Here is a 25,808-nt window from a genome sequence, read left to right on the forward strand (position 1 = left end):
TGGTGACTAGAGAGCAATTAATCTCTTTTGGCGTTCCTGTCATCTGTGTGGCCTCCCCGGCTGGGATGTAGAACATCAGAAAAGGAATCTCTTTATAAATAATCACTTCTGATTTACAAGATCCTGAAGTCCTGCCTTTGTATTCTGTGCAGAGCTATAAACCTGGAAGAGTTCCCTCCCCAGGTCTCCGTTCAATTCCTCTTTATCGCTTTAACTTTTTCTTTTGGGGGAGGGGGGCAGTTCAAGACATTTGTTGGGGCTGCAGCAATAAACACCAGCAAGCATTGCTCAGCAAGCATGCCGACTCTTACACTTGCAAAGAGCCAAACTGTCCTTAATTTTTCAAATTACACTTTGACCCAGTTAACTGGAGTTATTTCGGTATTAACTCTCTGTCTGCTTCACACAGGCCGTTGTGCCGTTGAACTTGCACTGGCTCTTTTACAGGTTACTTAGAAATGTAGCCATTGACATATTTTGGGGGCATCCAGGCCCCAACAAGAAAACAACAAAGAAAACAAAACTCTGGGACTAACACTGCAGAGTGGGAGAGGGTGAGTGGGCTTTACAAGAGAAAAAGAAACAGGTCAGAACCTAAAGGAATGTATCCATTAAGGTGCCTCCGTGAAACAAGCATTCACAAAGTTCATTTGCATCAAGCAAAGGGACCAAGGGCTCCTTGCCAGGCTGGGGCTGCAAGGCAATCTGGGCCATCAAGTGTCAGGGGTCTGTCGGTTCACAGGAGAGGTCTCCTGGGTAGAACAGAACCAGAGACGTTCCCAAAGGAAGGCTAAGGGATGAGCACATCGGCCAGCTCTTCAGGACCCACAGTGTTTCTTTAATCCTGCCAAGAGGCTTCAATGCCCTTGCAATCTCACATTCACTATCATCTGTGGGACAGCCTCCAGTGTAACAATTCTCTTTCCAACAAACAACATGAAGACACTGGATTCTCAGGCCCGTGTCCATCAGCTAAAATCCTCTCCCCGGTCTACCACCCAACAAGAAAAGCTCGGTTCACTGGTGGTAGGTTGTCACTGAAAAATGGCAGCTTCAGGCCAGGGTGTCTCTCTGGTCTGAGTCGAGATGCCTTCATCGCTGCTATGACTGAAGAACAATGCCCCGCCATTTGGCTTGTAAAACACCTTTGCTATCTATCATTTCATTTTATTCCCCACAACAACTCCACCTTCAAAATGGGCACCCTGGAGCCCAGAGAACTCAATTGCCCATTCTCATAAAGTTAGTGGCAGGGCCGGCAGGGACCAGAAGGCAGGCTTTCTAGGCCCTAAGTTCTGGCAACACTGCGTCGCTCCCCGAGCCTAGCGTCTCCAGCCCAGACCCCAGTGGTCCGGGCCGGAAAATGAGGCAGATGTCCAGAGGGAGCATAGAGGAGCTCCTCGCCCAGTCCGCCCTGCTTGGTTAACTTGAGCACGTATGAACTACCTACGGGGCCAGGGCACCTCAGCAAGCCAGCAAAAGGCTCGGGACACATGCGATCACTAAGGGGACCGTAGAAACCCGTTAGTTAGCTACCCAAGTGGCCTCCCCGCAGCTCCAGAGCCTGGAACTACGCAGGCCGAGCGAGAGTGGCGAGTGGTGAGTTCGAATCCGGGGCCCTCCGACCTGCCTTGGTCTGGCGCCCTGGGTTCCACCTCCAGCCGGGCCGCGGGCAGCTGCGGCGGAGAGCGGGTTAGGGTGGCAGGTCGGGGAAGTTCTGGGCGCCCTGGGGGAAGACGGCCCACCTGTGCAAAGGCTGGAAAGGAAGGGAGGGGAAACGGGCGCCGGACACCGCTCACTGACCTGGCCACCGGCCTCCTCCGTCTTCCACGCGTGCAAGCGCTCCGAGCTCCCCGGGGCGCTCCTCCGAGGACGGGGACTCGCAGGTTGTGGCGAGAGCTGGAGTGCGCGCGAGGGGGGAGGGGGGACTCAAAAGTGGGTGGGAGGAAAAACATCACCGCCCTCACACCACGAGGGAACAGCGGCTCGCTCGGCTCCCGGGGGCAGAGCCAAGGCGCGGGCGCGGCGGCCCGGGGCCACCTGCCCGCCCGCCGCCCGCTCCCCACTTGGCCCGAGAGGCCGGCCGCTCGGCGCGGGCGGGAATTCCGCGAGCAAGCAGCCGCTGCAAGCCCGCACCCCTTCTCCGCCCCGGCACCGCCGCTCTCTCCCCGCTCCCCCGACCCGAAAGTTAAGAAATCGGGAGAAAGTGTGAGGCTCAGCCGGCGACTTTCCCATCACGCAGCGCCCACACGGCACCCCCCTCCTCCGGCTAAGCGAGCGTTGGGGTCTTAAAGGGACCGCACATCTCCTCCGGCCCCTCCACCCACCTCTGCGCTGGATGCACCTAGGAGCTCCCCCCCGCTCGCGCGCGGCCTGAAGACCCCGGCTACCCTCTGACTTCCCCGCTGGAAGCCCGCAACCCCCTCTCCTCCCGCACGACGGCCTCTCTGCGTGCACCTGGCCTGGTCCTGAGCCGGTGCACGGGACGCAGGATGAGTTGGCCTCGAAAATTATGCCCTAGCAGGCTGCTTATCATTTCCGGGCGTCTCCCAGATCCACGTCGCGGCTAATGAAGTGACCAAGCGTTGGTGCCCTTAAAGGCAGGATGGAGATGGGTGTGTGTGTGGAGGAACAGGGGACGACTTAGAAACCTGCTTTCGCCCACAGAGGGCTCCTAAGCCCCACGGAAAGGGCCTCCACTAACTGTTAGGTGTCTTGAAGAGAACTTAGAGTGGCCCACCACAGCCATCACCGTTCTAACAGTCCTTAGGATTTTGAGTTGGGTCAAGAACCCATCCTTGAAATCACAATAGCGCTGCTGATGCCTTGGTGAGCCTGGGACAGACTAGTCCAAATTTGTGTTTATTCGATGAAGTATAGTTACAAAGAATTACCAGAATCCTCTAAGGGCCTGAAAGCGTTGCCTTGAGAGACAGTACCCATTTATATTTAAGCCCCTAAATTTAGAGGAGAGCTGCAGGGCTTTTTTCGACGTGGAACTGCATAATATGGATACTCCTAACATCTACATGCCACGTTATGGCTTACAGAGCACTTTCATATACATCTTCATTACTTTTTTTTTAATTAATTTTTTATTGGAGTATAGTTGATTTACAATGTTGTGTTACTTTCAGATGTACAGCAAAGTGAATCAGTTACATGTATACATATATCCACTCTTTTTTAGATTCTTTTCCCATATAGGCCATTACAGAGTATTGAGTAGAGTTCCCTGTGCTATACAGTAGGACTTTATTAGTTATCTATTTTATATATAGTAGTGTGTATATGTCAATCCCAATCTCCCAACTTATCCCTCCCCCCACTTACCCTCTGGTAACTGTAAGTTTGTTTTCTACATCTGTAACTCTATTTCTGTTTTGTAGACAAGTTTATTTGTACCCTTTTTTTAGATTCCACATATAAGCAATGTCATATGATATTTGTCTTTCTCTGTCTGACTTAACTTCACTCAGTATGACAATCTCTAGGTCCATCCATGTTGCTTCATTACTTTTTAAACTCTCACAACAAACTGAATGATCTCTGTGTGGCCTCAAGTGTTAGAGTTGGTGGGGACCTTCTGGACCATTCAGCTCAACCTCTTCCTGTCACAGAAGAAGAAATTGACGGAGGAGGGGGCCGGAGAGGTAATGTATCCAAGGTCACACAGCTAGTAAATGATAGATTTGAGATTCCAGTTCAGATTTCCTGACTTTCAATCTACTACTCTCTGGCTGTTATCTCCAGTCTATAGATGAGGAAACTGAAGCTCAGGGAAACTTTAACTTGCCAAAAAAATCATACATCAGGAAGAGAGAACAAAGGAAATTTAAAACAAGAATAATTGTCCCTGGAAGTTACTTCCTTTTTCTTCCTTCACAAGTGTTAATATCACCCAACTAGCCCCTGAATTGCTGGAGATGATTATTTCACTGTTAACAAAGAAAGGGGGGCCCTTTCTGAAATGTTGCCTTCAGGGCCCAAAATGTCTAGCTCCATCCTGCTGCTTGGGTAGCCATACATTTACATTGCCACATGCATTCAATCTGTGCTGTACTATATTAGTTTGAACTTGCTGATTTGTTGCCTTATAACTGTTCTCAAGCCATTTAAGGCACTGATGTTTTGTCTCACTACACTGAGTTCTTCAAGGCCAAGGACTGGTTGTTCAACTTCCCTTGTATCTACATCCCCCAACCCCCATCATCACTCTCAACATGCTGAGAGAGTATTCAGGAAAATGGGTTTCAGGGAACAGCCTGGGACAAACATGGATCTTAGCATTTAAAATCAGTAGACTCACTGAGATTTAAGAGCTCATCTATTTGGCTACAGCCACTGGCTCCCCTTGCTTGATGTAGTACTCTGATTACTGCATAACAAACCATCCCAAAACCTTAAAAGCTTAAAATGATTTATTATGATCGAATGGTTCTTTTCAACTGGGCAGTTTTTGCTCAGGATCTCTTGTACACTTGGCAACTGTATAAGGGGGTGCTGGAATTCTCTAAAAGGTTCTTCATTAGTGTAAATGCTGTTGGTTCTTGTATTAGTTCCAGTCTTGATTTCTGAATTGGGAACTCCAACATGGGTCCTAACCTAGACTTCCTACCAGATCTTATTCAAGCTAAACTGATTATTATCTCTATGCCTTATTTTTCTCTACTTATTAAATGGAGATTAGAGCATAGATCATCTCATATTCATTCTTAAAAAACGTTTTATTTTGAGATAATCATAGATTTATATGCAACTGTAAGAAATAATTCAGAGGGATCTCAAATACCCTTCACTCCCAGTGGTAACATCATGCATAACTATAGTACAATATTACAAACAGGGAATTGACATCAATACCATCCATCCACCTTATTCCAATTTCACCAGTTTTATATGCACCCATCTGCCTGTGTGTATAGCTCTGTGAAATTTTATCACGTGTAGGTTGATGTGATCATCACCATAGTCAAGATGCTAAACAGTGCCAACACCACAAGGGGCTCCAGTGTTACTCATCTTCTCTCCTCTTCTTCCTACTCCCTGGCAACCACCAAACTGTTCTTCATCTCTATAATTTTGTCATTTAAGAGTATTACATGGAAATCATACATAGGTAACCTTTTGAAATTGGCTCTTTTCACTCAACATAATTCTCTGGAGATCCATTCAAGATGTTCCAGTATCAAGAGTTTGTTCCTTTTGCTGCTGAGTAGTATTCCATGGCATGGCTGTATCACAGCTTATTTAACCATTCATCTATTGCAGGACATCTGGATTGATTCCAGATTTCGGCAGTTACAAATAAAGGGGCTATGAACATTTGTCTACTGATTTTGCATGAACCTAAGTTTTCATTTCTCTGGAATAAATGCCCTACAGTATAGTTCCTGGATTGTATGGTAAGTGCATGTTTCGTTTTGTAAGGACCGCCATATGCTTTTCAGAGTGGCTGTACTATTTATATTCCCAGCAGGAATGAATGAGAGATCCAGTTTCTCTACATACTTGTCTGCATTTCTTGTTGTCATTATTTTTTATTTTAGCCATTCTGATAGGGGTATAGCGATATATCATTGTGGTTTTAAACTGTATTTCCCTAATGCTTAAAGATAGCTACCATCTTTTCGTGTGTTTATTTAACATCTGTATATCCTTTTCAGTGAAATGTCTCTTCATGTATTTTGACATCTTCTAATTGGATAGTTTTCTTACAGCTGAATTTTAGGAGTTCTTTATATATTTTAGGTACTAATCCTCTGTTGCATACGTGGTTTGCAAATACTTTCCCCCAGATTGCAGTTTGCCTTTTCATCCTCTTCCCATAGGCTTTTATAGAACAAAGTTTTCAATTTTGATGAGGTCCAGTTTGTCAGTTTTTCCTCCTATGGATTCTGTTTTGACATTAAGTCTAAGGACGCTTGGCTTAGCCCTAGATCCAAATTTTTTTCCTATATTTTATAGTACTATAGTGTTAAGTTTTACATTTAAACCTATGATCCATTTGGAGTTAATTTTTATATAAGGTGTGAGATTTAGATCGAGGTTCACTTTTTTGCCTATGGATGTCCAATTGCTCCAGCATCATTTTTTAAAATACTATCCTTCCCTCATTGAACTGCTTTTACACCTTGGTCAAACATCAGTTGGGTATTGTATGGGTCTATTTCTGGTTTCTCTCTTTTGTTTCATCAATCTCTGTGTCTATCCCTCCATCAGCAGCACCCAGTTTTTATCATTATAGACATTAGTAGGATTAATATCAAGTAGAGTGGTTCCCCCCACTTTATTCTTCCTTTTCAAGATTGTTTTAGCTATTCTGGGTCCCGTACCTTTCTGTATAAATATTAGAATAAGCTCGTCTATGTCTACAGTACACCCTTCTCAGATTTGGATAGGAATGGCATTAAACCTATAGATCAATTTAGGAAGAATTGACAGCTCTAATCTGTCGAGTCTTCCAATCCATGAACACAATATGTTTCTCCATTTCTGTAGGTCTTTTTTGATTTCATATAGCAATGCTTTCTAGTTTTCAGCGTATAGATTCTGTATGTGTTTTGTTAGATTCATACCTACGTATTTCATTTTCTTTGGAGCAATTGCAAATGTTATCGTGTTTTTAATTTTGGTTTCCAGGGTTCACTGCTAGTATATATTAATGCAATTGATTGTTGTGTGTTGATCTTGTATACAGCGTGTTGCAGAACACAGTCATTTTATTTTTTTCCAGCTTTATTGTGATTTAATTGACATAGAACATTGTGTGAGTTGTTTAAGATGTACAACATGATGATTTGATATATGTATATATTGTGAAATGATTACCACAATAATGTTAGTTAACACGTCTATCACCTCACATAATTACATTTTTTTTTGGTCTGTGGAGAGAACATTTAAGATCTACTCTCTCAGCAACTTTTAAGTATATAATACAGTTATATTATATATTTAACTATATGCTAACTATAGTCACCATGCTGTGCGTTAGATCCCCAGAACCTATTTATCTTATAACTGGAAGTTTGTACACTTTGACCAGCATCTCCTCATTTCCCTCATCTCCCAGCTCCTGGCAACGACCATTCTACTCTCTGTTTCAAAGTGTGGCTTTTTTTTTTTTTTTAAAGATACCACATATAAGTGAGATCATACAGTATTTGTCTTTCTCTATCTGACTTATTTCACTTAGCATAATGCCCTCAAGGTCCATCCATGTTGTCAAAAGTGGCAGAAATGAATGTGAAAATGGAGGTATTACAGAATGATTAGTGCTGAACAATGTTCTGAGAATACATATTTTAGCCTTTTTAAATGCTTCTTATCCCATTTGAACCTGGAAAACTCTGGTTATTTGATTAACTTTCAAATAAAATAGCAGGACACATAAAGATTAATGAGGAGTATATTATGGTGTATGTTTATTTCTTTATACGGAAAATCAGACCAACCTAAAGTTTGTATTAATCAAATATTTGATTCAATATTTAGAAGTTGACCTTTTAGGACCCTTAAGCTGTATTTAATATGAGCCCCTTTATCACTTGTGTGTATTCATGTTTGTTACTGAGTTTTTGTCTTTGTTGTATTTTCTTCCTGTTGATCATTTCTAAAAAGTGCTATAACACAGAATTGGTTGTCATTAGTGCGGTTCATCTAATATTTCTGTCTTTCTTCCTTTCAGGTTCATGGTAGAACTTTACCCCCCTTCCTGCTATGGGATTGAGCATGACCATCTGATTTGCTTTGGCCATTGAAATCTTAGGAAAAGCGATGTGTTACTTCAGGTTGGAAACCAAGAGCTAGTGCATAACAACTTGCCCCATTCCCTGCCCACTATCACAGGAATCATGAATGCATATATTGAAATGAAGCCTGAGTTTCTGAGTGACTAAGATGAGCAAAGCCCCCATCAGAATTATTTTGGGAGTCTAAAGTGAGTGATAAATGGGACTTTGTGTGTTAAGCTTGTGAGATTTGGAGGTTGCTTCTTTTTGCAGCGTAATCTGCCCAATCCTGACTGCTGATACCACCAGTAAAAACAATTCTGTTTTCTCATACTTTATGAAAACCAGAAAAGTAAACAGAGCAGCTTATAGAATCTTGGAAATAGAATTAATAGAAGCCATTATTTTTTGGTTCAATGTGTTCTTCTTAGTTAAGCTGTCATTTTCCATTTATGCCTTTCAGTTACTGTATCAAACAAAAATAACCCAAGATATTTTTTATTTGTGCTTTGTGTTATATCTGAATAGTATTTTAAGGAAATGATTTTCCTTTGAACTGATTTTAAGGTATTTGTGGGAGCATTTTATGTGATTCTCTTCCCAAAGGAGCACATCTCCAGGTTTATCATAAAGGCCAATGAAACAGCAAAATTTGGTTTATGGAAAATTTCGGAAACATATTTATTTTAAAAACTGAGGTAAACTCATCATACTGTGCAGGATTATAGTAAATATCTAAAAGATGAAAGGGAGTGTATTCCTTGATTCAAAATTGTAGCGTGCCCACAATAACCATGAATGAGTCAAATGGGCAGAGCATAAAACACATTCACTTCTGACTGAGGATTTTTCACGTAGTTTAACTACATTTTCAAGCAGTCTCACAAAGGTACGTAAACCTTGTTAACTAGGGACGTTGTAAAAACAAACTGGAGATCTAGTATGCCCAAGTGTTATACTGTGCATAGAAAATGCAATATGGTGGAATAGAAACTGCTTCCCTAGAAGCTCTATTGCTATAGAGCATTTAATCACTTTAAATTGCATCTGCTTAGATAGCTTACTATAGGACCTCAAGGTACCCACAGTTCTTTAGAACTGCCATGAACCTCCCACAGTATTTGCCTTTATTCCAAAGCTGGGTAGCAGAGCATCCACTATTATTCTTCAGCAGAACCAACAGAAGTGCCCATCTCATTGTCTTAACCATGGTTTTAGAATCAAGCATTCCTGAGTTTGAGTCCCAACAAGTCGTATAACTTTTCTGAGTCTGTTTCCTTCTATGTAAAAAGAGGATGACGATAATGCTGCTGTGGAGGTTCAGTGGCCTAATATATGTGGAGGGTCTGGCTCAGTGCCTGACATATAGTAGATCCCTATTAGTTCTTTCCATCCTCACTTTTCCTCCCTGCCCCCATTCCTTAGGCCAAATGTGAGAGCTATTCCACACTCAGTAAAGTCCTTTATTAGCTACTCAAGCTTCAGTTTCCCTGTCTTTAGAAGAGAGTGGGGAGAAAAGCAGGAAGAGAAAACCAATAATTAGCCCAATTTTCCACCCTTTTCTTCTAGGCAGGGAGTAAGTTGGGGAGTTGGGGAGTAGAGTGCCAACCTGCCTTTAAGTGGAACAGTCAAGAGACTGATGCCAAAACGGAAGTCACTCTGTTTTCACACACAGGTGCATCAGCACCGGGTAAGGTCCTGTTGCCGGGAGAACATCATAAAATATTAGATGCAGATTTGGGCCTAACAAACATCCTCTTCTCCATCTTCATGGCACATGGACTAGAAAACAAGACACAAGCCAGAGTAGAATCGTGAGAAGCCACCTGGATATTCTCACATTCAAATTCCCTGATCTTTCAGTTCTCAAGGAAAGAAAGTTTGTTTCTCATTAGGAAATGATGCTGACGACTCAGCATCAGCGTTATAACCCAGGGAATAAGAGCAGGAAACAGAGGATCTAGAGAGCAAAGATGGCAAACTGCTGACCCAAAGGCTGACAAGAGCCTGCACACATGTTTTGCTTGGACTGAACAGGGATTTTTTTTTCAAAATTTGAATTGGTTCCAAACAATCTTTAATGTTTATTATTAGGAGATTTCACACAAAAACCTTGATTTCCAGTTCCTCTTGAAAAATTAGAATTGCTGGCAACACTGGGCTGACATCTCTGCCTAGTAACATAGGCTGGAACAGGGGAGTGGCTGCTGCTTTTACATAGCATATGTGCTCATCAATTGCCACAGTCCCCACCACTCCTTACTGTGTCCCTTTTGTTACCCTCAGGCCTGCTTTACTCATTCAGATGACCTTTCTAGCTTCTAGGGCCATTTGAATTTGAACCATGGTGTACAGTCATAACTGTCTAACAAGTGGCTCTCTAGGGAGAAAAATAATCCTGATTCATAACAATTTCCAATTTCTGATATATAAATATCCCCAACATGGCCGATTTCAAACTACCAGTATGTTGTCACTTAATGCAGAGCTGGTAAGAGATGCGCGCAATTGCCTCTCCCAAGCTGATGAGTCCTGGCACCAGAACGCCACTCGAATCCACTTTCAAAAGCTTCAGCAAAGTAAGTGAGATGGTCAGGGGTGTGAGCCAGGAGATCTTATTCACAGGCTAAGAGTCAGAAATCAATGAGAAAAAGTCAGATTCAACACCTGACATGGAACCCATCATTAAGTCAACAGTACTTCCTTGTTCCCTACCTCTTTTTAAAAATCCCACAGGCCAATTATCCAGTTTGGGGGCATGGGTAATGTGCGAGGGAGGTGTGGACTGATGAAGGGTTGGCACTAGCTTGACGAGGTCAGATGACAAAGTACAGGCCCCCTGACCGTGCTGTTGAGTCCTGCCTGTCAGCCGAATACTACACTCCTTTTCTCCTTATGAGAAGGGAGGGGACCAGGGAGAGCAGTGAGCTGCCTATTTAGAAGCCAAGTTGGGAGTGAAATGGAAATAGGCTGTGAATTACATCCAGAAATCTCTTCTCACACTAGGACTGCGGGGCTGCTGACCTCAAATGCAGATGGCAAAGACCACAAGTAGGGACATCCTCTTCTCACATCCCATACTGGAAAATGACTGAGTGTGCATAGAACAGTATTCTAGAAGGTGAAAGCTCTACAGTACCTTTGGGACAGCTTAGTCCAAATCTGATTAACTTAACACGGGGAGAAACTGAGGCCCGGGGAGGGGGCAGGGAGTGGGTAAGTGGCTCAACTGGGTCTGGAGGCCTGGCTTTCTGACAGCCAGTCTCAGACATTTTTTTTCTACCTCATACTGCCTCTCAAGGAGTTAAAAAGTGGACGCTTCAGTCCACAAATGGGTTGTGTTGCCAAACCAGCAACATGAATAATATTTTTTGACTGAATCAACTGTCTGTTTAGGCATCATGTAGACACAGTCAAACACTCATCTCCAGTTTTCCCTGTGTTTGGATGGTTTTAAAACCTAACAGAGAATCTGCACGCCCAGGGAGTTTTGCCAAGAAAATCTGAACATCTAAACAGCCACTCTCACATTGGCCCTGTAACCAAGTGTCCGAATCTTTTTTTTTTTTCCTTTTTCATATTAGAGAAAATATGTTCTTGCCACAAGAGAAGCAGCATCAGAACCTGGATGGATCCTTGAACTGAGAATTAGGATTCTGGGCTCTGGTCCTGACTTTGCTTTGGATGGGTCACATCCTGACCTCCCTGTGGGCCTCAGTTTCCCCATCTGTTCCTTCAAGCTCTAGCAGTCTTTGATTGTAAAATCATATTCCAGGTGCCAAGTCACTCAGCTTGTTGGCCCCTTCCAACCTGTGTTTCTGTGGCCACAGAACATTCTAGAACCCAAGTGCCAGAGACATTGCCGAGCCTCTGAAATCCTGCAAGACTTGCTTGTTGGGCTTATTCTCCACAGCAGCTAATTTACATAGTCAGCCCCAATGTCTATACTCATTAGGGACCCCTCGTCTCGCTGCCTTTGAATTTTCCTGGTAACCTCTCAGTCATAAAAGCTGCCTGTAATCGAAAAAAAAAAAAACTCCAAGAATCATATCTTTAAAAATAAAAAGCCTAAACCCAAATGAACCTTCTACTAGATTATGGGCTCCAGTGCTTATTCCTCGGGGGACTCTTGTGAAATCAGAGACAAAAACTTGAGAACAATCAGACAAAGAGAAATGTCAAATGAAGGTTTGGGTTTATTTAATTTTAGTGTTTTCAAATCCACCCTGGGTTGAGGGGAGGGTGGAAGAAACACAGAGAAACCCCCTCCCAGCTGCAAAGCCCACGTGCTCAGCCATGCTTTTCTGTCACTTAGAGTTCAGCTTTCCCCAATATTAATGGAACTTAAGCCAAACAAGAGTTCCTTTTATGCTTTCTCCCCCCTGCTCCGTGCTTGCTAAGTCCTGTGCAAACTTGCCACAGTTCCCAAGCACACAGCTGTGAAATGATCAGGGCTGGACTAATGCCAGTACAAACCAATTTATTGGGGTCCTGAAATTAACTAAAACCTAGAAAGCCTGATTAATTGTGGCACAGCACAGCAAGGAGCATTCAGGGGGGGTAGGCCAGCAGGCCTGAGCACACACGGGGACTCTGTCCTGCCCCTTGATTGACACGACGCGTAAAGAAGAGTTCCTTCTGTGGACGGGGCTGTGCTGCTCTTACTACTTGCTCATCCATAACCAAAATATCATTGAGTCCAGCAGGGAAAATGGTAGTCAGTGGGTCTTAGCTACCTATGGAATCAGCCAATCCCATAATGGTAGTGCTTGGGATTAATTTCATTTAATTTAATTATCATCTTCGGGCCACCCATTTGACAAGCTCGACTTTTTTCAAAACAACAGGGACTAAATATGCCTTCGGAGAGTCATCGTTGAGAGCTAGTGCTACCGCCATTTCTTGGAACACCTTACCACATAAGACAAGGAGAAGGAGAGTGAATCTAGGGCAGATCATAAGGGTCAAAAAAGATATTGGTGTCCCCTACAGACCAGTGCTTTTCTTCTCAGTTCCTATGCAAAACAATAGCAGACCAATGCATTGCAAAAAAAGAGTCCACAGCTAAAGAGTTCATGGCTGGCACAGCAGAAGGCCTTCAGTACCCTGTGCCCATGGGCCTCTGGCATCTTTTCTAGTTGGTTATTACCCAAGCTGGACCAGAAAGTAACTATTTTGGAAATCACCCTAAGTACATCACAAAATGATACCTTCATTGCTGGTGGTGATGAGGAGAAACTTACTGATAAAAGCACCCCAGGATCTTCATGAGAAAGACACCAAGAATCTGTTTCCTTCCTCATGGCAGCCCTGAAGCCGTGAGCACCGGCATTGCCGCAGGTTCCATGGGTAGAGAGCACGGCATCTAGTACAAGGGCTGGCAGGAAGTGGGTGTGCAGGAAGTGTGCAGGGAAGCAGGTAATTCCGGCTGCTCTTGCCACTCTCCTTGGCCGTGACCTTCCTTAAGGATAGGCCAGCTCTGGGAGATTGAAATCTCCCCCACATAGGAACCACCTAGGCTTTTGATTTGGACCAGAATGGGGAAAGGATGGGTGGAAGGACACAAAGGACCAAAGTGACCCTCATCACAATTCTGCCAAATTATGCATGTGGGGTGAAAGGGGTAAAAGGTCTTAGGAACCCACTTCAGGAGACCAGAACTAGTCCTGGTGCTGTCGTTAGCTGTCTGACTTCAGACACGTGCCTTCATTTCTCTGGGTCTTGGCTTCTCCATCTGTACCATCAAATGACTGAGTTAAGTGACCTCAGGGGTTCCTTCTAGCTTTGCAATTCTATGGAATAATCATTATTATTAATAATCAGAACACTACCTACCATTTATTAGGTACTCACTGTGTGTTGGGCATGATGCTAAGTACTTTTCCATGTATTCTTTTGAATGTATTTTGAATGATTTACATGGATTCGTTTACATGTATTATAAATGGCCTCAGAGGGCTTCCCTGGTGGTGCAGTGGTTGAGAATCCACCTGCCAATGCAGGGGACACGGGTTCGAGCCCTGGTCTGGGAAGATCCCACATGCCGCGGAGCAACTAGGCCCGTGAGCCACAACTACTGAGCCTGCGCATCTGGAGCCTGTGCTCCGCAACAGGAGAGGCCGCGATAGTGAGAGGCCCGCGCACCGCGATGAAGAGTGGCCCCCGCTTGCCGCAACTAGAGAAAGCCCTCGCACAGAAACGAAGACCCAACACAGCCATAAAATAAATAAATAAATAAATAAAATTAAAACTGTTAAAAAAATAATAAAATGGCCTCAGAACAACACTATGAGGTAGGTATTATTATTGTCATCCCATCTTTTACAAATCGGAAGGTCACATACATAGTAAGGAGTACAGCCAGGACTCAGATTCACGGCTGCTGAATCTAAGACCCAGGCCCTTACCCGCTCACTATCCCACCAGTCTGTGGCTCCATGTGTTCAAGACTGCAGGCCATATGCCTACACAGGTCTTGGTTTGAACTACTGCCTCTATTTTCCTTTTCCCCACACTCTCTGATAGTGAATCCTCTGGCTCGCCTATCCCTAGATTCCTCACTCACCACCTCCCCATCTTCATGGTGTTTCACAGGCAAATAAATAGAATAGGCAGGGAGCCAAAAATTATACACTGACTCCTAAAAAAAATAAATAGACCCACCTTCTCTCTTTAGAGGTTGGATTAGAAGAAGAGGGCTGTCTGATTATATTCATGACCCTAGAAACCATTCTCAAGCAGAGACAGCCAAGCCAATAATATTTAGAAAAATAACAAAAATTGACTGTATTTAGCTCTGCAGAGGAATCCTGCTGCTTATTCATGGTTAAATATTAACATCTCAGCTGTTTCTGGCCATCTGAGTGACAGGCCGTAGATGTGGATAAATGACCTTCTACAAACTCAATTTGGCTGTCAGCTTCTTAGAAAAAAATAGGAGTTATCTTCATATTAAGAGTTAGTGAAACCAGGGGATATTAGCTGTATCTAGTGCATTCAAAGTCCAAAGAAGCCCATATGAAAGTTAAGTTATAGATGGTTGGAGCTAAAAGGAATGTATAGATTGCACCTCTTTCCCTTGTATTGCAGATGAGGAACTGCAGACCCAGAGAAGGAAAGAGACATGTCCAAAGTCACACAGTGAGTTACTGTCAGGGTCTAGCCATCACCCTTATTTTATATGAATGAGACTGAGGCCCAGAGATTTGTCAAAGGCCACAAGGCCAGTTATGGTGAAAAGGCTGGGCTAATCTATATGTTTTGCCTCCGTATCTCATATTCCCAGATATCCAAAGGGATTGACTAGATAGCTTATACATGCAGGGGTTTCTTGTCTCAGGCCACGAGCTCAGTTGTGTAGGAAATGTAATTTTCTTAAATCTTCCATAACGAAACCTCATTTCTACATCAAGTCTTCCTTCAGACAGGTAGTAGACTTTCAATCTTAGTCACTTCTATTCCTCTAGATCATTTCTGGCCCCTCCTCTTTCTTCTAAGTTGTATGTAAGCTCTGAAGAGTTTCAAATTTGCCCAGAATGGCGTTGGAAAGATACGGGGGCTGGGGGCTGGCGGTGGAGATGCTGGCATCTACTTGCACCTGCAGCATCCTCTCTGGTCCTTGGCTGTAGATTCAAGCAGGCCACTGTTGCACTGGCCTTTCTTCTCCACCACAGGGCTTCCCCAGTTCCAGCTCTCCCTCAACCACTTCCATGCCCCTCGGGCCCATGGGACACAGGACATCCCCCCTGTCTCTTTGGAGTTGCAAGAAATTCAATGGGGCTGCCTCAGACCCATCTGTAGACATTTTTTCCAATTCCACATAATCTGGACTATGGCGAGCTACTCCGGTGCCCTTCCCAGGCCCACAGGACCAGATTCCTCTCGGGTTCCCTAAACTAGCTCGGAAGTTCATGGTTCCTCCTGCCCCCAGGATCCCTCCCAGGGAAGTGTCAGACACGGAACCCTCACTCGGGGCTCGCTGTGCTGACTCATTCCCACTTTCCTTGCTGCCTCTCTGACTACCCCATTTGGAAGATCTTTACATTGATGGAGGAGTGCAGAAGACTCTTTTCCTCACATCCTCTGTTTAATGCCCAGAGACTCAGGCTAAGGGATAAGGAAACTCAAAACCTGTCGCTCTCAAATGATTATCTCTGCTCTAAGTTTGTTGCTGTTTAATATTTTTTAATGAGTCCTCAGGTTCACAGAAATGGATTCATCATCATCCTTGCTTTAAGAGGCACCTCATCAGTGTTCCACACATGGCCCTCTTTGACTTAACTAGTTATTTAGTTTTAATAATTGTAATAGACACCCCAAACAACCCCGCTCAAAACAAAAGCTAGAAATTTAGAACCTTAATAATAACCTACATCTAACCGTGTGTTCCTTCCCCCACCACACCCCTGCATCCCCCTGCCAACCCTACCTGATGTAACCATGATCCTGAATCCCATGCTCACCGTGCTTTTGCTTTCGTGTTGATTTAACTTTAATACGTTTACATGTCTTACAGAAGGTACTTCTTAATTTTTAAAACCATGGTTGTTTTTCATTCTATGAAAAGGGTATCATGTCTTATGAAAATCGTTTTGGACTTCGTTTTTTTCACCTAATGTCATATTGCTAACTTCATCAACATTGTCGTGCATGACTCTAGATCATTTATTCTGATGGCTGTACAATGTTCCACCACGTGAAGATATCACAGCTTACTCATCCAGACTCACACGGACAGGCATTTGGTTTGTTTCTACGTGAACTTTAAAAGCCAGTAATTGACTCTTTCCTTTCTCCCATTATTTATGCTGTGATGGCCCTACTCTGAAGCAATGGATGCTGATGCTGAGTGAATCAGCCTGCATAGGAGACAGGTAATGGAATAACAGGAAACGCCTAGAGGAAAACGTAACTTTGGTTAATATATCAAAAACTATGTAGATGCAAACTCGAAGCCTTTTTACCTAATTAGACCCTAAGCATGGCATTCGTTGGTCAAAAGGGGCAGTCCGAGGGGGAGAGGAGGGTCGGGGTGGTTCCTTGCATCTGAGCCCAGGTACTGAAAGAGCATCTCAAAGAACTTGTTTTGTAGGAACAGAGTCTTTATAGTAAAAATACAGTATATCACTTAGCCTATTTTCTCCTCCTCTTTCTCCTGATAGTTTTGCTCAGAAGTCAGGAAAGGTGGGGTGGAGAAAATTTAAGAAAGAATGTGGTTCCTGGCTCAGCATTACCATGAGTATCCTTTAGTCATGTTTTAGATTATCTCCCCGTTTACTAAAGAACATTGACTGCTGAAGTTACACCACCATTAGTGCCAAAGCAACCCAATCTAGATTTCTTAACATATTTCCCTTTCTCTGTCACAATTAAGTACCTCATGATACTGACAAGTGCCACTTAGAGGCAAAATGCTGAAAACGAAGAATTTTACTGGAGATTCTGGGTGTGAAGTGTGTTTATAAGAAGAAGGAAGGTGGTTTATAAGTTTACAAAATTATTTAAAGGTGGGATTTGCTTTGAGGATCTTCTTTCCTTTCAGTCTATGGCTTATGAACTGATTTAGGGAAAAGATCAGGCAGCTTGTTGGTAGGGAGGGGTGCGTGATACTCACTGTTTATCTTCTTTAGCCAGTGGGTAGCCAGCTGCTGATTTCTACTCCTTTAATTTAACTTCCAGTGTCAATACAAAGCTTATTCTTCAGACTGACACCATGTGCTTACAGCTCCAAGAAGCATTTGCTGGGAACTATGATCGATGTTTCAAAGGAGAAAGAAAGGTTGAAAATTATTTGGGGATACTGTTTTTTATTCACCCCCCCCACCAACATGGGAGTTACCAAAAAAGTAAAAGAAAAAGTAGAAATATGCTACTGATAATGATTAAAAAATACAAAAAAAAAAGATTAAAAAATACATATGGTTCTGGGTGAGATATACTACAGATTAATTTCAAAGTTACTGTACCTTTTAAAAGCACAGTCTTTTAAACACTTTTTATTATTTTAAGTATATATATATATATATATATATATTTTTTTTTTTTTTTTTTAACTACCCCATTTCTCCAGGACTCACTTCTCCCATTAGGTGTCACAAGAAAACAGATAATATATAGTTCATGCCCTCCATGGACATCACTTATCTTTTTTTTTTTTTTTTTACTTTAGTACAACTCTCTTTATTAGCTGTATTTTTGTATATTTCTTCCCATTGATATTTTAAGTATATTTTAATACACTTTTTATTTTGGAATAATTTTATATTTACAGAAAAGTTGTAAAGACAACGCAGAGAGTTCCCATATACCTTTCACTCAGTTTCCCCTAATGTCAACATCTTACACAACTATAGCACATTTTCCAAAATTAAGAGATTAATGTTATCGGTATATTACTCTTAACTAAACTCCAGCCTTTATTCGGATTTCACCAGTTTTTCCACTAATAGCCTTTTTGGGTTCCAGGCTTCCATCCAGGAGACAACAGCACAATTCAGAAACTGTATTTTAAATGGGAAGAACCAACCAATTAGAGAGACAGTTGAGAGAAAGCCCTTCATGCCTAAAGCAATTACTTATTAGATTTTGCAGTTGCATGAGTTTCTGAGGGAATGACGGTAGGGAAGGGCAGGTGGTGGGAGGCTGGGAAGAAGAATTAATTAATTAAAGGAGGCTTTTTTTCATACTTTATTTGTTATTTTTAAAGAGCTCTAAGCCTCATGCAAATGTAGAAGTTCAAAAGGAGCCACAACTGCTATCAAGAATACAAAAGAACACAAAGACCCCCAAAATGAACCCAAACTGCACCTGACTCTCAGAGCGCCCGTCTCTCATTCCTGCCTACCCTGACTCTACTCCCAAACCGGTTAACAGTATCTTCTTAACAGCAAAAAGATTTCTTTTATTGGGCTATCTCCATCTTATCTTAGCAGGTAAATAAATACCAGGAAATCTCCATCTCAGTAGCCACGTGAGAGAGAAAAAAAATCACCATGAACTCAAGAATAGGAAACAAAAATATATGTATCTTTCAGTCTGTAACACCCAGATTAGACCCGAATACAAAGTTTCTTTTTTTTCTCCCTCCCTCCCTCCCTCTCTTACCCACCTTCCCTTCTTTCCCTTTCTTCTGTTTTTTTCTCTTTTTTCCTTTCCTCTGTCTCTCATTTTTTTGCTCTTCCCTTCTATCTTTGTGTCTTTAAAGGAGGCTTTTTTAAAAAATATTTATTTATTAAATAAATGTTCCGGGTCTTAGCTGCAGCATGCAGGCGGGATCTAGTTCCCCGACCAGGGATCAAACCCAGGCCCCCTGCATTGGGAGCGTGGAGTCTTAGCCACTGGACCACCAGGGAAGTCCCCTAAAGGGGGCTTTTATAAGAGTCAAATAATTTTGTACAGTTTTGTCAGAAAGACTTTTTCTTTCCCTGAGGCTCGCCATGATGGCCAGGTTCAGGAAAATGTGTAAAGTAGTCATGGTGTAAGGAGGCACTGTGGTTTAGAGAAAATTTCCTAATTTTAGCAGTTAGGAAATTTGGGTTCTAGTCTAAACACTATCACTAGACACTTCTGTGACCTTCTGGAATTCACAAACTGGCTCTCTGCCTCCGTTTCCTCATCTGTAAAATGGGAGGAGAGTTTTACTTAACTTAATTAATCTCAAGGAGTTGTTTTGAGAAGCGAATGAGATAATGCGTGAAAGATTCCTTTGGGGCAAAGGGGACAAAAAGCGCTATTCATATGCAAGGTGCACTTATTAATAAGAATAAGAATGTGATTATGTGCAAATCAGAGTGAGCTGACTCTCCATCAAGAACGATTCTGAAAGCTGAAGGTTGGCATTCTTGGTTTCATTCAAAATGTCTCCAGCTTTCTGGGTTCTTTGTGCTTTGATGACAAATTGATTGTGACCTATTGAGACTCAGATGTTTCCATTTCCAAAAGTAAGGCATCAGATTTAAAAAAAAAAAAAAGAAAAGGAAAGCAAAATTGGGCTTCGTCTCCCTCGTCACCCAAGGAGCTGGCTGAGAAGTGAAAAATTAAATCAAATACATGTTTTGACTATGTGTAACCAAGCAAAGAGCTCCAAGTGACTTTGTCATTGTATTGACTAGATCTTCTGGTTGTTTGGGCGTCATAAGGGCAGTCTCAGAAGCAATTTTATATCAATTTTCCTATTTGTGTACCAGTTGGGTTTTGACACATCAAGGACACTGCGCCCCCAAGAATTCCCACTGAAAGTGGACTCCCCGTTCCCCTCTTCCATTGCCAAAATATATTTGATGTCAGATAGATTTCAACTGAATTGAAATTACTCTAATTACAGTAAAACATTTGTCTTTACTCTGTACGTCCTTGGTCTTATCTCTTTTCCAGAAATGTTAACAATTTGATCCATTTTTCAGCTGCTTCAGAAACATAAATAAAAATGCTGACTGTATTATTCTCAGCATTTTCCTGCCCTCCAATGCTCCTGAAAAGTATGTTTGGTGTCTGTGTTACAGCTCATATGTGCCAAAGGAAAAAAATTCTGCTGATGGGCTCTAGATATGTGTTAATAAGCAGCTCAACCTGGCTCAAATTGGAATTCCTTCGTACATTAAAAAATATTTACGCAGCATCTAATATTTATTAGGCAGTAGAGTTCCTTAAACCTCAAATAAATGCATATGTACTTGAATGATTGTTATTGAATAATGATAATTGTAATAGTAATATGTGCCAACATTGAGCTAAGTATGCTTTATTTCGTTTACTCTCACAAGTCAAAGAAGTTGGCTTCTGATACCTGGTTCCAGTTAGGTCAGATGTTCATTCAACCTGGACATCTAAATTAGGACCTCTTATCCTAATGGTTTTGAGCTACCTTGCCTATTTTGTTTCTTCACATTTGCAAAGCACACTTTTTCTTCTTTGTTGGAAAGTTTAAATTAAGGAATCAATTTATTTTACAGTTATGGGGCTATTCCGTATTTGGGGTTTTTTGTTGGGTCTTTCTTTTAGTTTTTATTTTATTGTGGTAAGAACACTCAGATGAGATCTACCTTCTTAACACATTTTAAGTGCACAATACAATATTGTTAACTATAGACACAAAGCTGTACAGCAAATCTCTAGAATGTGCTCATCTTGCGTTATTAAAACTTTACACCCATCGATTAGGAAGTCCTAGGAACTCCCCATTTCTTCCTCCCCACCACTCCTATCACTCACCACTGTTCTGCTCTCTGCTTCTATGAGTTTGACTATTCTAGATATTTCATATAAGTTAAATCATACAAAGCATACTTTGACCCATTTTGCAGATAGTCTTATCACCTTAACGAATTATCTCACTTGAGGCTCATGAGTCCCATTAGGAAACTGAGGCTCAGGAAAGTTAAGTAGCTTGCCCAAAGTCATGCAGCTTGTACATGGAGCCTGTTGTACTCCAGCGCCCATGCCTTTAACCACTTTGATAACTGACTTGATCCAAAAATAGAAGGAGATCCTAGGTTTGAGCTAGTTCATTCAGTAAAGAGCAAATGTCACCAATAAAAAACTTACCCTCTACTTTCTTTCATTCATTCATCCTTTCAACAAGTGTTTATTGGGCACCAGCTATGTGCCAAGCATTGTTATAGGCTGTGGAGAGCATCCGTTAACAAAACAGAAAAGAATGGACAAAAATCTCTGCCTTCGTGAGGCACACATTTTAGTGGCAGGAGGGGAGACAAATAATAGACAAGATAAATAAGCAAATATGTACCATGTTGGATGGTAACATATACCGTATTAGATCAAGCGGAGAGGGAGATAGGGAATGCATATGATGAGGGTGGGGTAAGGTTTGCGATTCTAGGATAACCTTATTGAGAAGGTGGCAGTTGAAGGGGCCAAGAAAGTGAGCCATGTGGATATCTAGGAGGAGAGTGTCCCAGGCAGAAGGAGCAGCAAGTTCAAAGGCCCTAACACGGGGCAGCGCCTGCTGTGGTCAAGGAACAGCAAGGAGACTGGTGCGGCTGGAGAGGAGAGAGTGAGGGGGAGAGCGGTAGGGAGATGAGGTCAGCGAGGGAATGGGGCCAAATCATGAAGGGCTTTGAAGGTCATAACCAGGATGTTGGTTTTAACTATGAGGGAGATGGTGAACTGTTGGAGGATTTTGAGCAGAGAAGTGTTATCTGATTTGTGTTTTCATAGGGTCACTGTGGTTCCTGTGTTAAGAATATACTTATGGTGGGCCAGGACAGAAGCAAGAACATCAGTTAGAATCCTACTGCAATAATTCATGAAAGATATGATGATGACTTGGGCCAATGTGGCAGAGTGGTAAGAAGCGGTCAGATTCTCAATCTGGCAGGGATGAGACAGCACAGATAATTTTTGCTTGGGGATAGAAAGAATAATTCCGCATTTCTCATTCTCTGATTGTACATTATGATTGTAGTTGTTCTTTTTGAGTCAGAAATGCCCTTTGCTTTTGCAAGCAGTATATTGCATAGGTGGTAGAGCAGCAGGCAATGCCCACCCAAACTACAGTGCCTTCTCAGGGTTCAGGATAGGAAGCTGAGGCTTGAGGTCTCTGCCCTTTCCCCCTTGCTGCTGGGAATATGGACATACTAATAGATACACAGTCCTATAGCGTCCTCTAAGGAAGCCACATTCAAGGCTCAATACACTGTGTCACCTGAGAGATCTAAACCAGGTGCTATGGAAGCAAGGAGAAAGGAGCCATTAATTCTAACAGGAATACTTCATTCACATATTAATTCAAGAAACCTTTACTAAGCACCTATTAGGTGTCAGGTACTATTCTAGGCATTAAGAATAATCAGTGAACAAAACATGCCTTTGTGAAACTTATATTCCAATTGAGGAAGACAGAAAATAAACAATAAACACAACTCGTGAGGTAAATTTAATTACTGTCTTCAAATTTTCACCCTTCTTCTATCTATACTTTTTGCCATGTAACTCTGTAGTTCCTCCTACTAGATATAAAGTGTATTATTGGTCTATAGTATCCCATTTATGTTGATTTTGGCCATGAGACTTGCTTTTGCTAATGGGATATTGGTGGAGGTGATGTGAACAAAGGCTTGTGCAGTTGGGCTTGCTTTCTTGTGCTTTTGCCATAAGCTTGAGAAAGATAAGTGCCGGGTAGCCTGCTGGTCCAAAGATGAGAGGCAAGTGAAGGAGAATTAGACCCAAACTGCAGTTTGCAGCCAACCCACAGCCAACTGACAAATACATGATTCAGGGTAAATGATTGTTGTTTTAAGCCACTGAGATTTGGGATGGTTTGTTAACATACAATTATTTGGCAATACTTGACTGATATGTTTTATACATATAAAACTTCATATATACATATGAATACACACACACATATATACACACACACACATATGTATGTATAGGTATGTTAGAAGATGCTAAGTGCCATGGAAAAAAATTAAAAGTGGAAGTGGAAGGGAAATCAGTGCTGGGGTTGAGGGGTGATTTGCATTATTAAATAGGGTGAGTGTGACAAAAGAAGAATGAGGGGTGGGGAAAGTAATGGAGGATAAGGACCACAGTGGGACCAGATCTTGCTGGGCCTTGCAGGCCATTGAAAAGGCTTTGATTAGCTCTTTCTTCAAGAAGTCCTATTTTCCAAATAAAGTGTTATTTTGAGACCACTTTCTGAGCACTAAAAATGCTTATTACTACTGGATTGGTCACTGTGTATTTTGTTTAAGTAAAATACCCTGTGAGTTTATACTGGTCATTCTAATTCATACTTAGGATGACATGGGGTTTTATTAACCTCTTCTACTTTACATCTATACCTCCCTTTTCCCACAGCGAGTATCCTTGTTGTCAAGGACAGCAGTGTTGATAGAATTGGAATATCACTCAAATATTCATTTGCTTTGTTCCACATTACATTCAAAACTGAAATGTACACATATTTTGGTCCAGCAATTCTACTTCTAGGTATTTATTCTTAGAAGAAAGCTCTTCTATGTGCATAAAATAGGCATGTATCAGGATATTCATTGTGGTCTATTTCATAAAAGAGGGAAAAAAGTGAAAACAACCTGAATGTCCATCAGTAGGGTAATAGGCAAAAAAATCTTGGTGCAGCCATAATATGTAATAATATGCAGCAGGATAAAAATATTCAGGGTATTATTAAGGGGGAGAAGTGAGTTGCAGAATAACAATAATGGCTAGCATTTACTGAGGGCTTAATATATGTTAGACGTTGTCCCAAGTACTTTATATGTATTAATTATTACCATATTGCAACCCTGCCTTTGAGGTAGGCAATATCATTATCTCCACTTCACAGATAATAAAACTGAGGCACAGAATATTTGAGGAAATTCTCTAAGGATACATAACTGCTAAGTGCTAAAATGGAGATTTGAATTCAGGCAGTTTGACACTAGAACCTATGCTCTTAAACTCCATATTATACCACCTATATCATTTACATAAGTAAATCCCCAATTTTTATATTAGTATATATACATATATATTTTACTTCATAGAGAAAGATTTGGAGGGATGTGTATCAAACTGGTAGAGGTGGTCACCTTGGGCTAGGGTAATGAGATGAGGAAGGCCAAGAGGGACCTTCGCTCTGTCTATATGATTTGAAACTTTAATAAGGAGAATAAAGAATATAGCCATGCATTATTTCTGTAACTTAAAATATTTTTGGAGAAATTAATAGGTTCTACTTCTGGTAATGACCAACTAAACACCTATTGGACCAACCCTCCTGAAGATAAAAATATAAACTCTGGACAAAGTTTGAAAAACAACTCCATCAAGAGACTAGAATGCAGTAGAATGCAGGCAGATTCTGGAGGATGGATCAACACTTGGTCAAAGAGAGTGGCAAAGGATGTTCCTTTTTTCAGTTTCTTGCTGACGGCAGGCCATAGTCCTTGCTGTATTGAGCCAACTAATGCTCTGAGAGAAAACTGCCAGGTTTTCTGGATTGAGTAACCACAAGGTAGAGTTTGGGGCATCCACAGCTGCTAGAAAGTGTGGGAAGACTCTCAGAAAGGAAAGCAGCAAAGAGGAGAAGGTACAAATTCTGTGTATAAATTCTTCCCAAATCTCTCTTGACCTCTGAACTTCAGAGGTACAGAGTGGACTCCAAGAAGTTCAGCTAAGGATAAAAGAATTGAACTGAGATCAAGCCGCCACCCAGGAGTCAGAGTTTGTAGTTGAAGTCCAACCAATTTAATTGCCTGTTAAAACAAAAATATCAACATTCCCCAAGGAAATATAACATTAACCAGAGTTCCCACAATATAACATTCATGAAGCCCAGGTTACAATCCAAAACTATGTGATAGATGCAGTATCAGGAAGATATGACCCATTCTCTAGAGAAAAAACCTTCAGTGAAGATCAACTCTGAAATGACTCATATTGAAATTAGCAAGCAAGGGCTTTTAGCAGCTATTGTAACTATGCTCAAGGAAGGAAAGTATACCTAAAATGAATGCCAAGATCGGGAATCTCAGCAGAGAAATAGAAACTATAAATGAAAAATTTTAAACTGAAAAAATACAATACCAAACAATTTTTAAAAATAGTAAATGGGCTTAAGAGCAGTGTGTAGATGACAAAGGAAAGACTCAGTGAACTTGAAGATTGATCCATAGAAACTATCCAGCCTGAAGAAAAAAGAAACAAATGAAGAAAAAAAAAACCCAAACTAATATGTAATGCCAGGGATCAGTAGCGTAATATCAAAAGGTCTAACTTATGTGTAACTGGAGTTCCAGAAGGAAAGGAGAGGGAGAATGAAGCAGGGAAAAAACTTTTTTGAAGAAATAAGGGCTGAAGGGGCTTCCCTGGTGGCGCAGTGGTTAAGAATCCGCCTGCCAATGAAGGGGACAAGGGTTCGAGCCCTGGTCTGCAAAGATCCCACATGCCACGGAGCAACTAAGCCCATACACCACGGCTACTGAGCCTGTGCTTTAGAGCCCGCGAGTCACAATTACTGAGCCTGCGTGCCACAACTACTGAAGCCCACACGCCTAGAGCCCATGCTCCACAATAAGAGAAGTCACTGCAATGAGAAGTCCACGC

At 42.0% G+C, this 25,808-nt stretch overlaps 1 protein-coding gene across 5 annotated transcripts in view; it reads right to left on the minus strand.

Moving 5' to 3' along the window:
* The window catches only part of CHRDL1 (chordin like 1), a 115,994-nt gene extending 113,522 nt beyond the window's left edge, over window positions 1-2,472 (minus strand). Inside the window, exon 1 of one of the 5 annotated variants that reach the window (XM_082447638.1) lies at window positions 1,804-2,472. In XM_082447638.1, the coding sequence (XP_082303764.1) occupies window positions 1,804-1,955 (152 nt within the window). In that variant the 5' untranslated portion in view covers window positions 1,956-2,472. The remainder of the gene's footprint in view (window positions 1-1,803) is intronic. The other 4 variants (XM_082447640.1, XM_082447636.1, XM_082447639.1 and 1 more) reach the window with 4 other exon arrangements.
* Window positions 2,473-25,808: the final 23,336 nt, after the last annotated feature.

Source organism: Balaenoptera physalus (genome assembly GCF_965194825.1).
Source record: "Balaenoptera physalus genome assembly, chromosome: X".
Taxonomy (NCBI): Eukaryota; Metazoa; Chordata; class Mammalia; order Artiodactyla; family Balaenopteridae; genus Balaenoptera; species Balaenoptera physalus.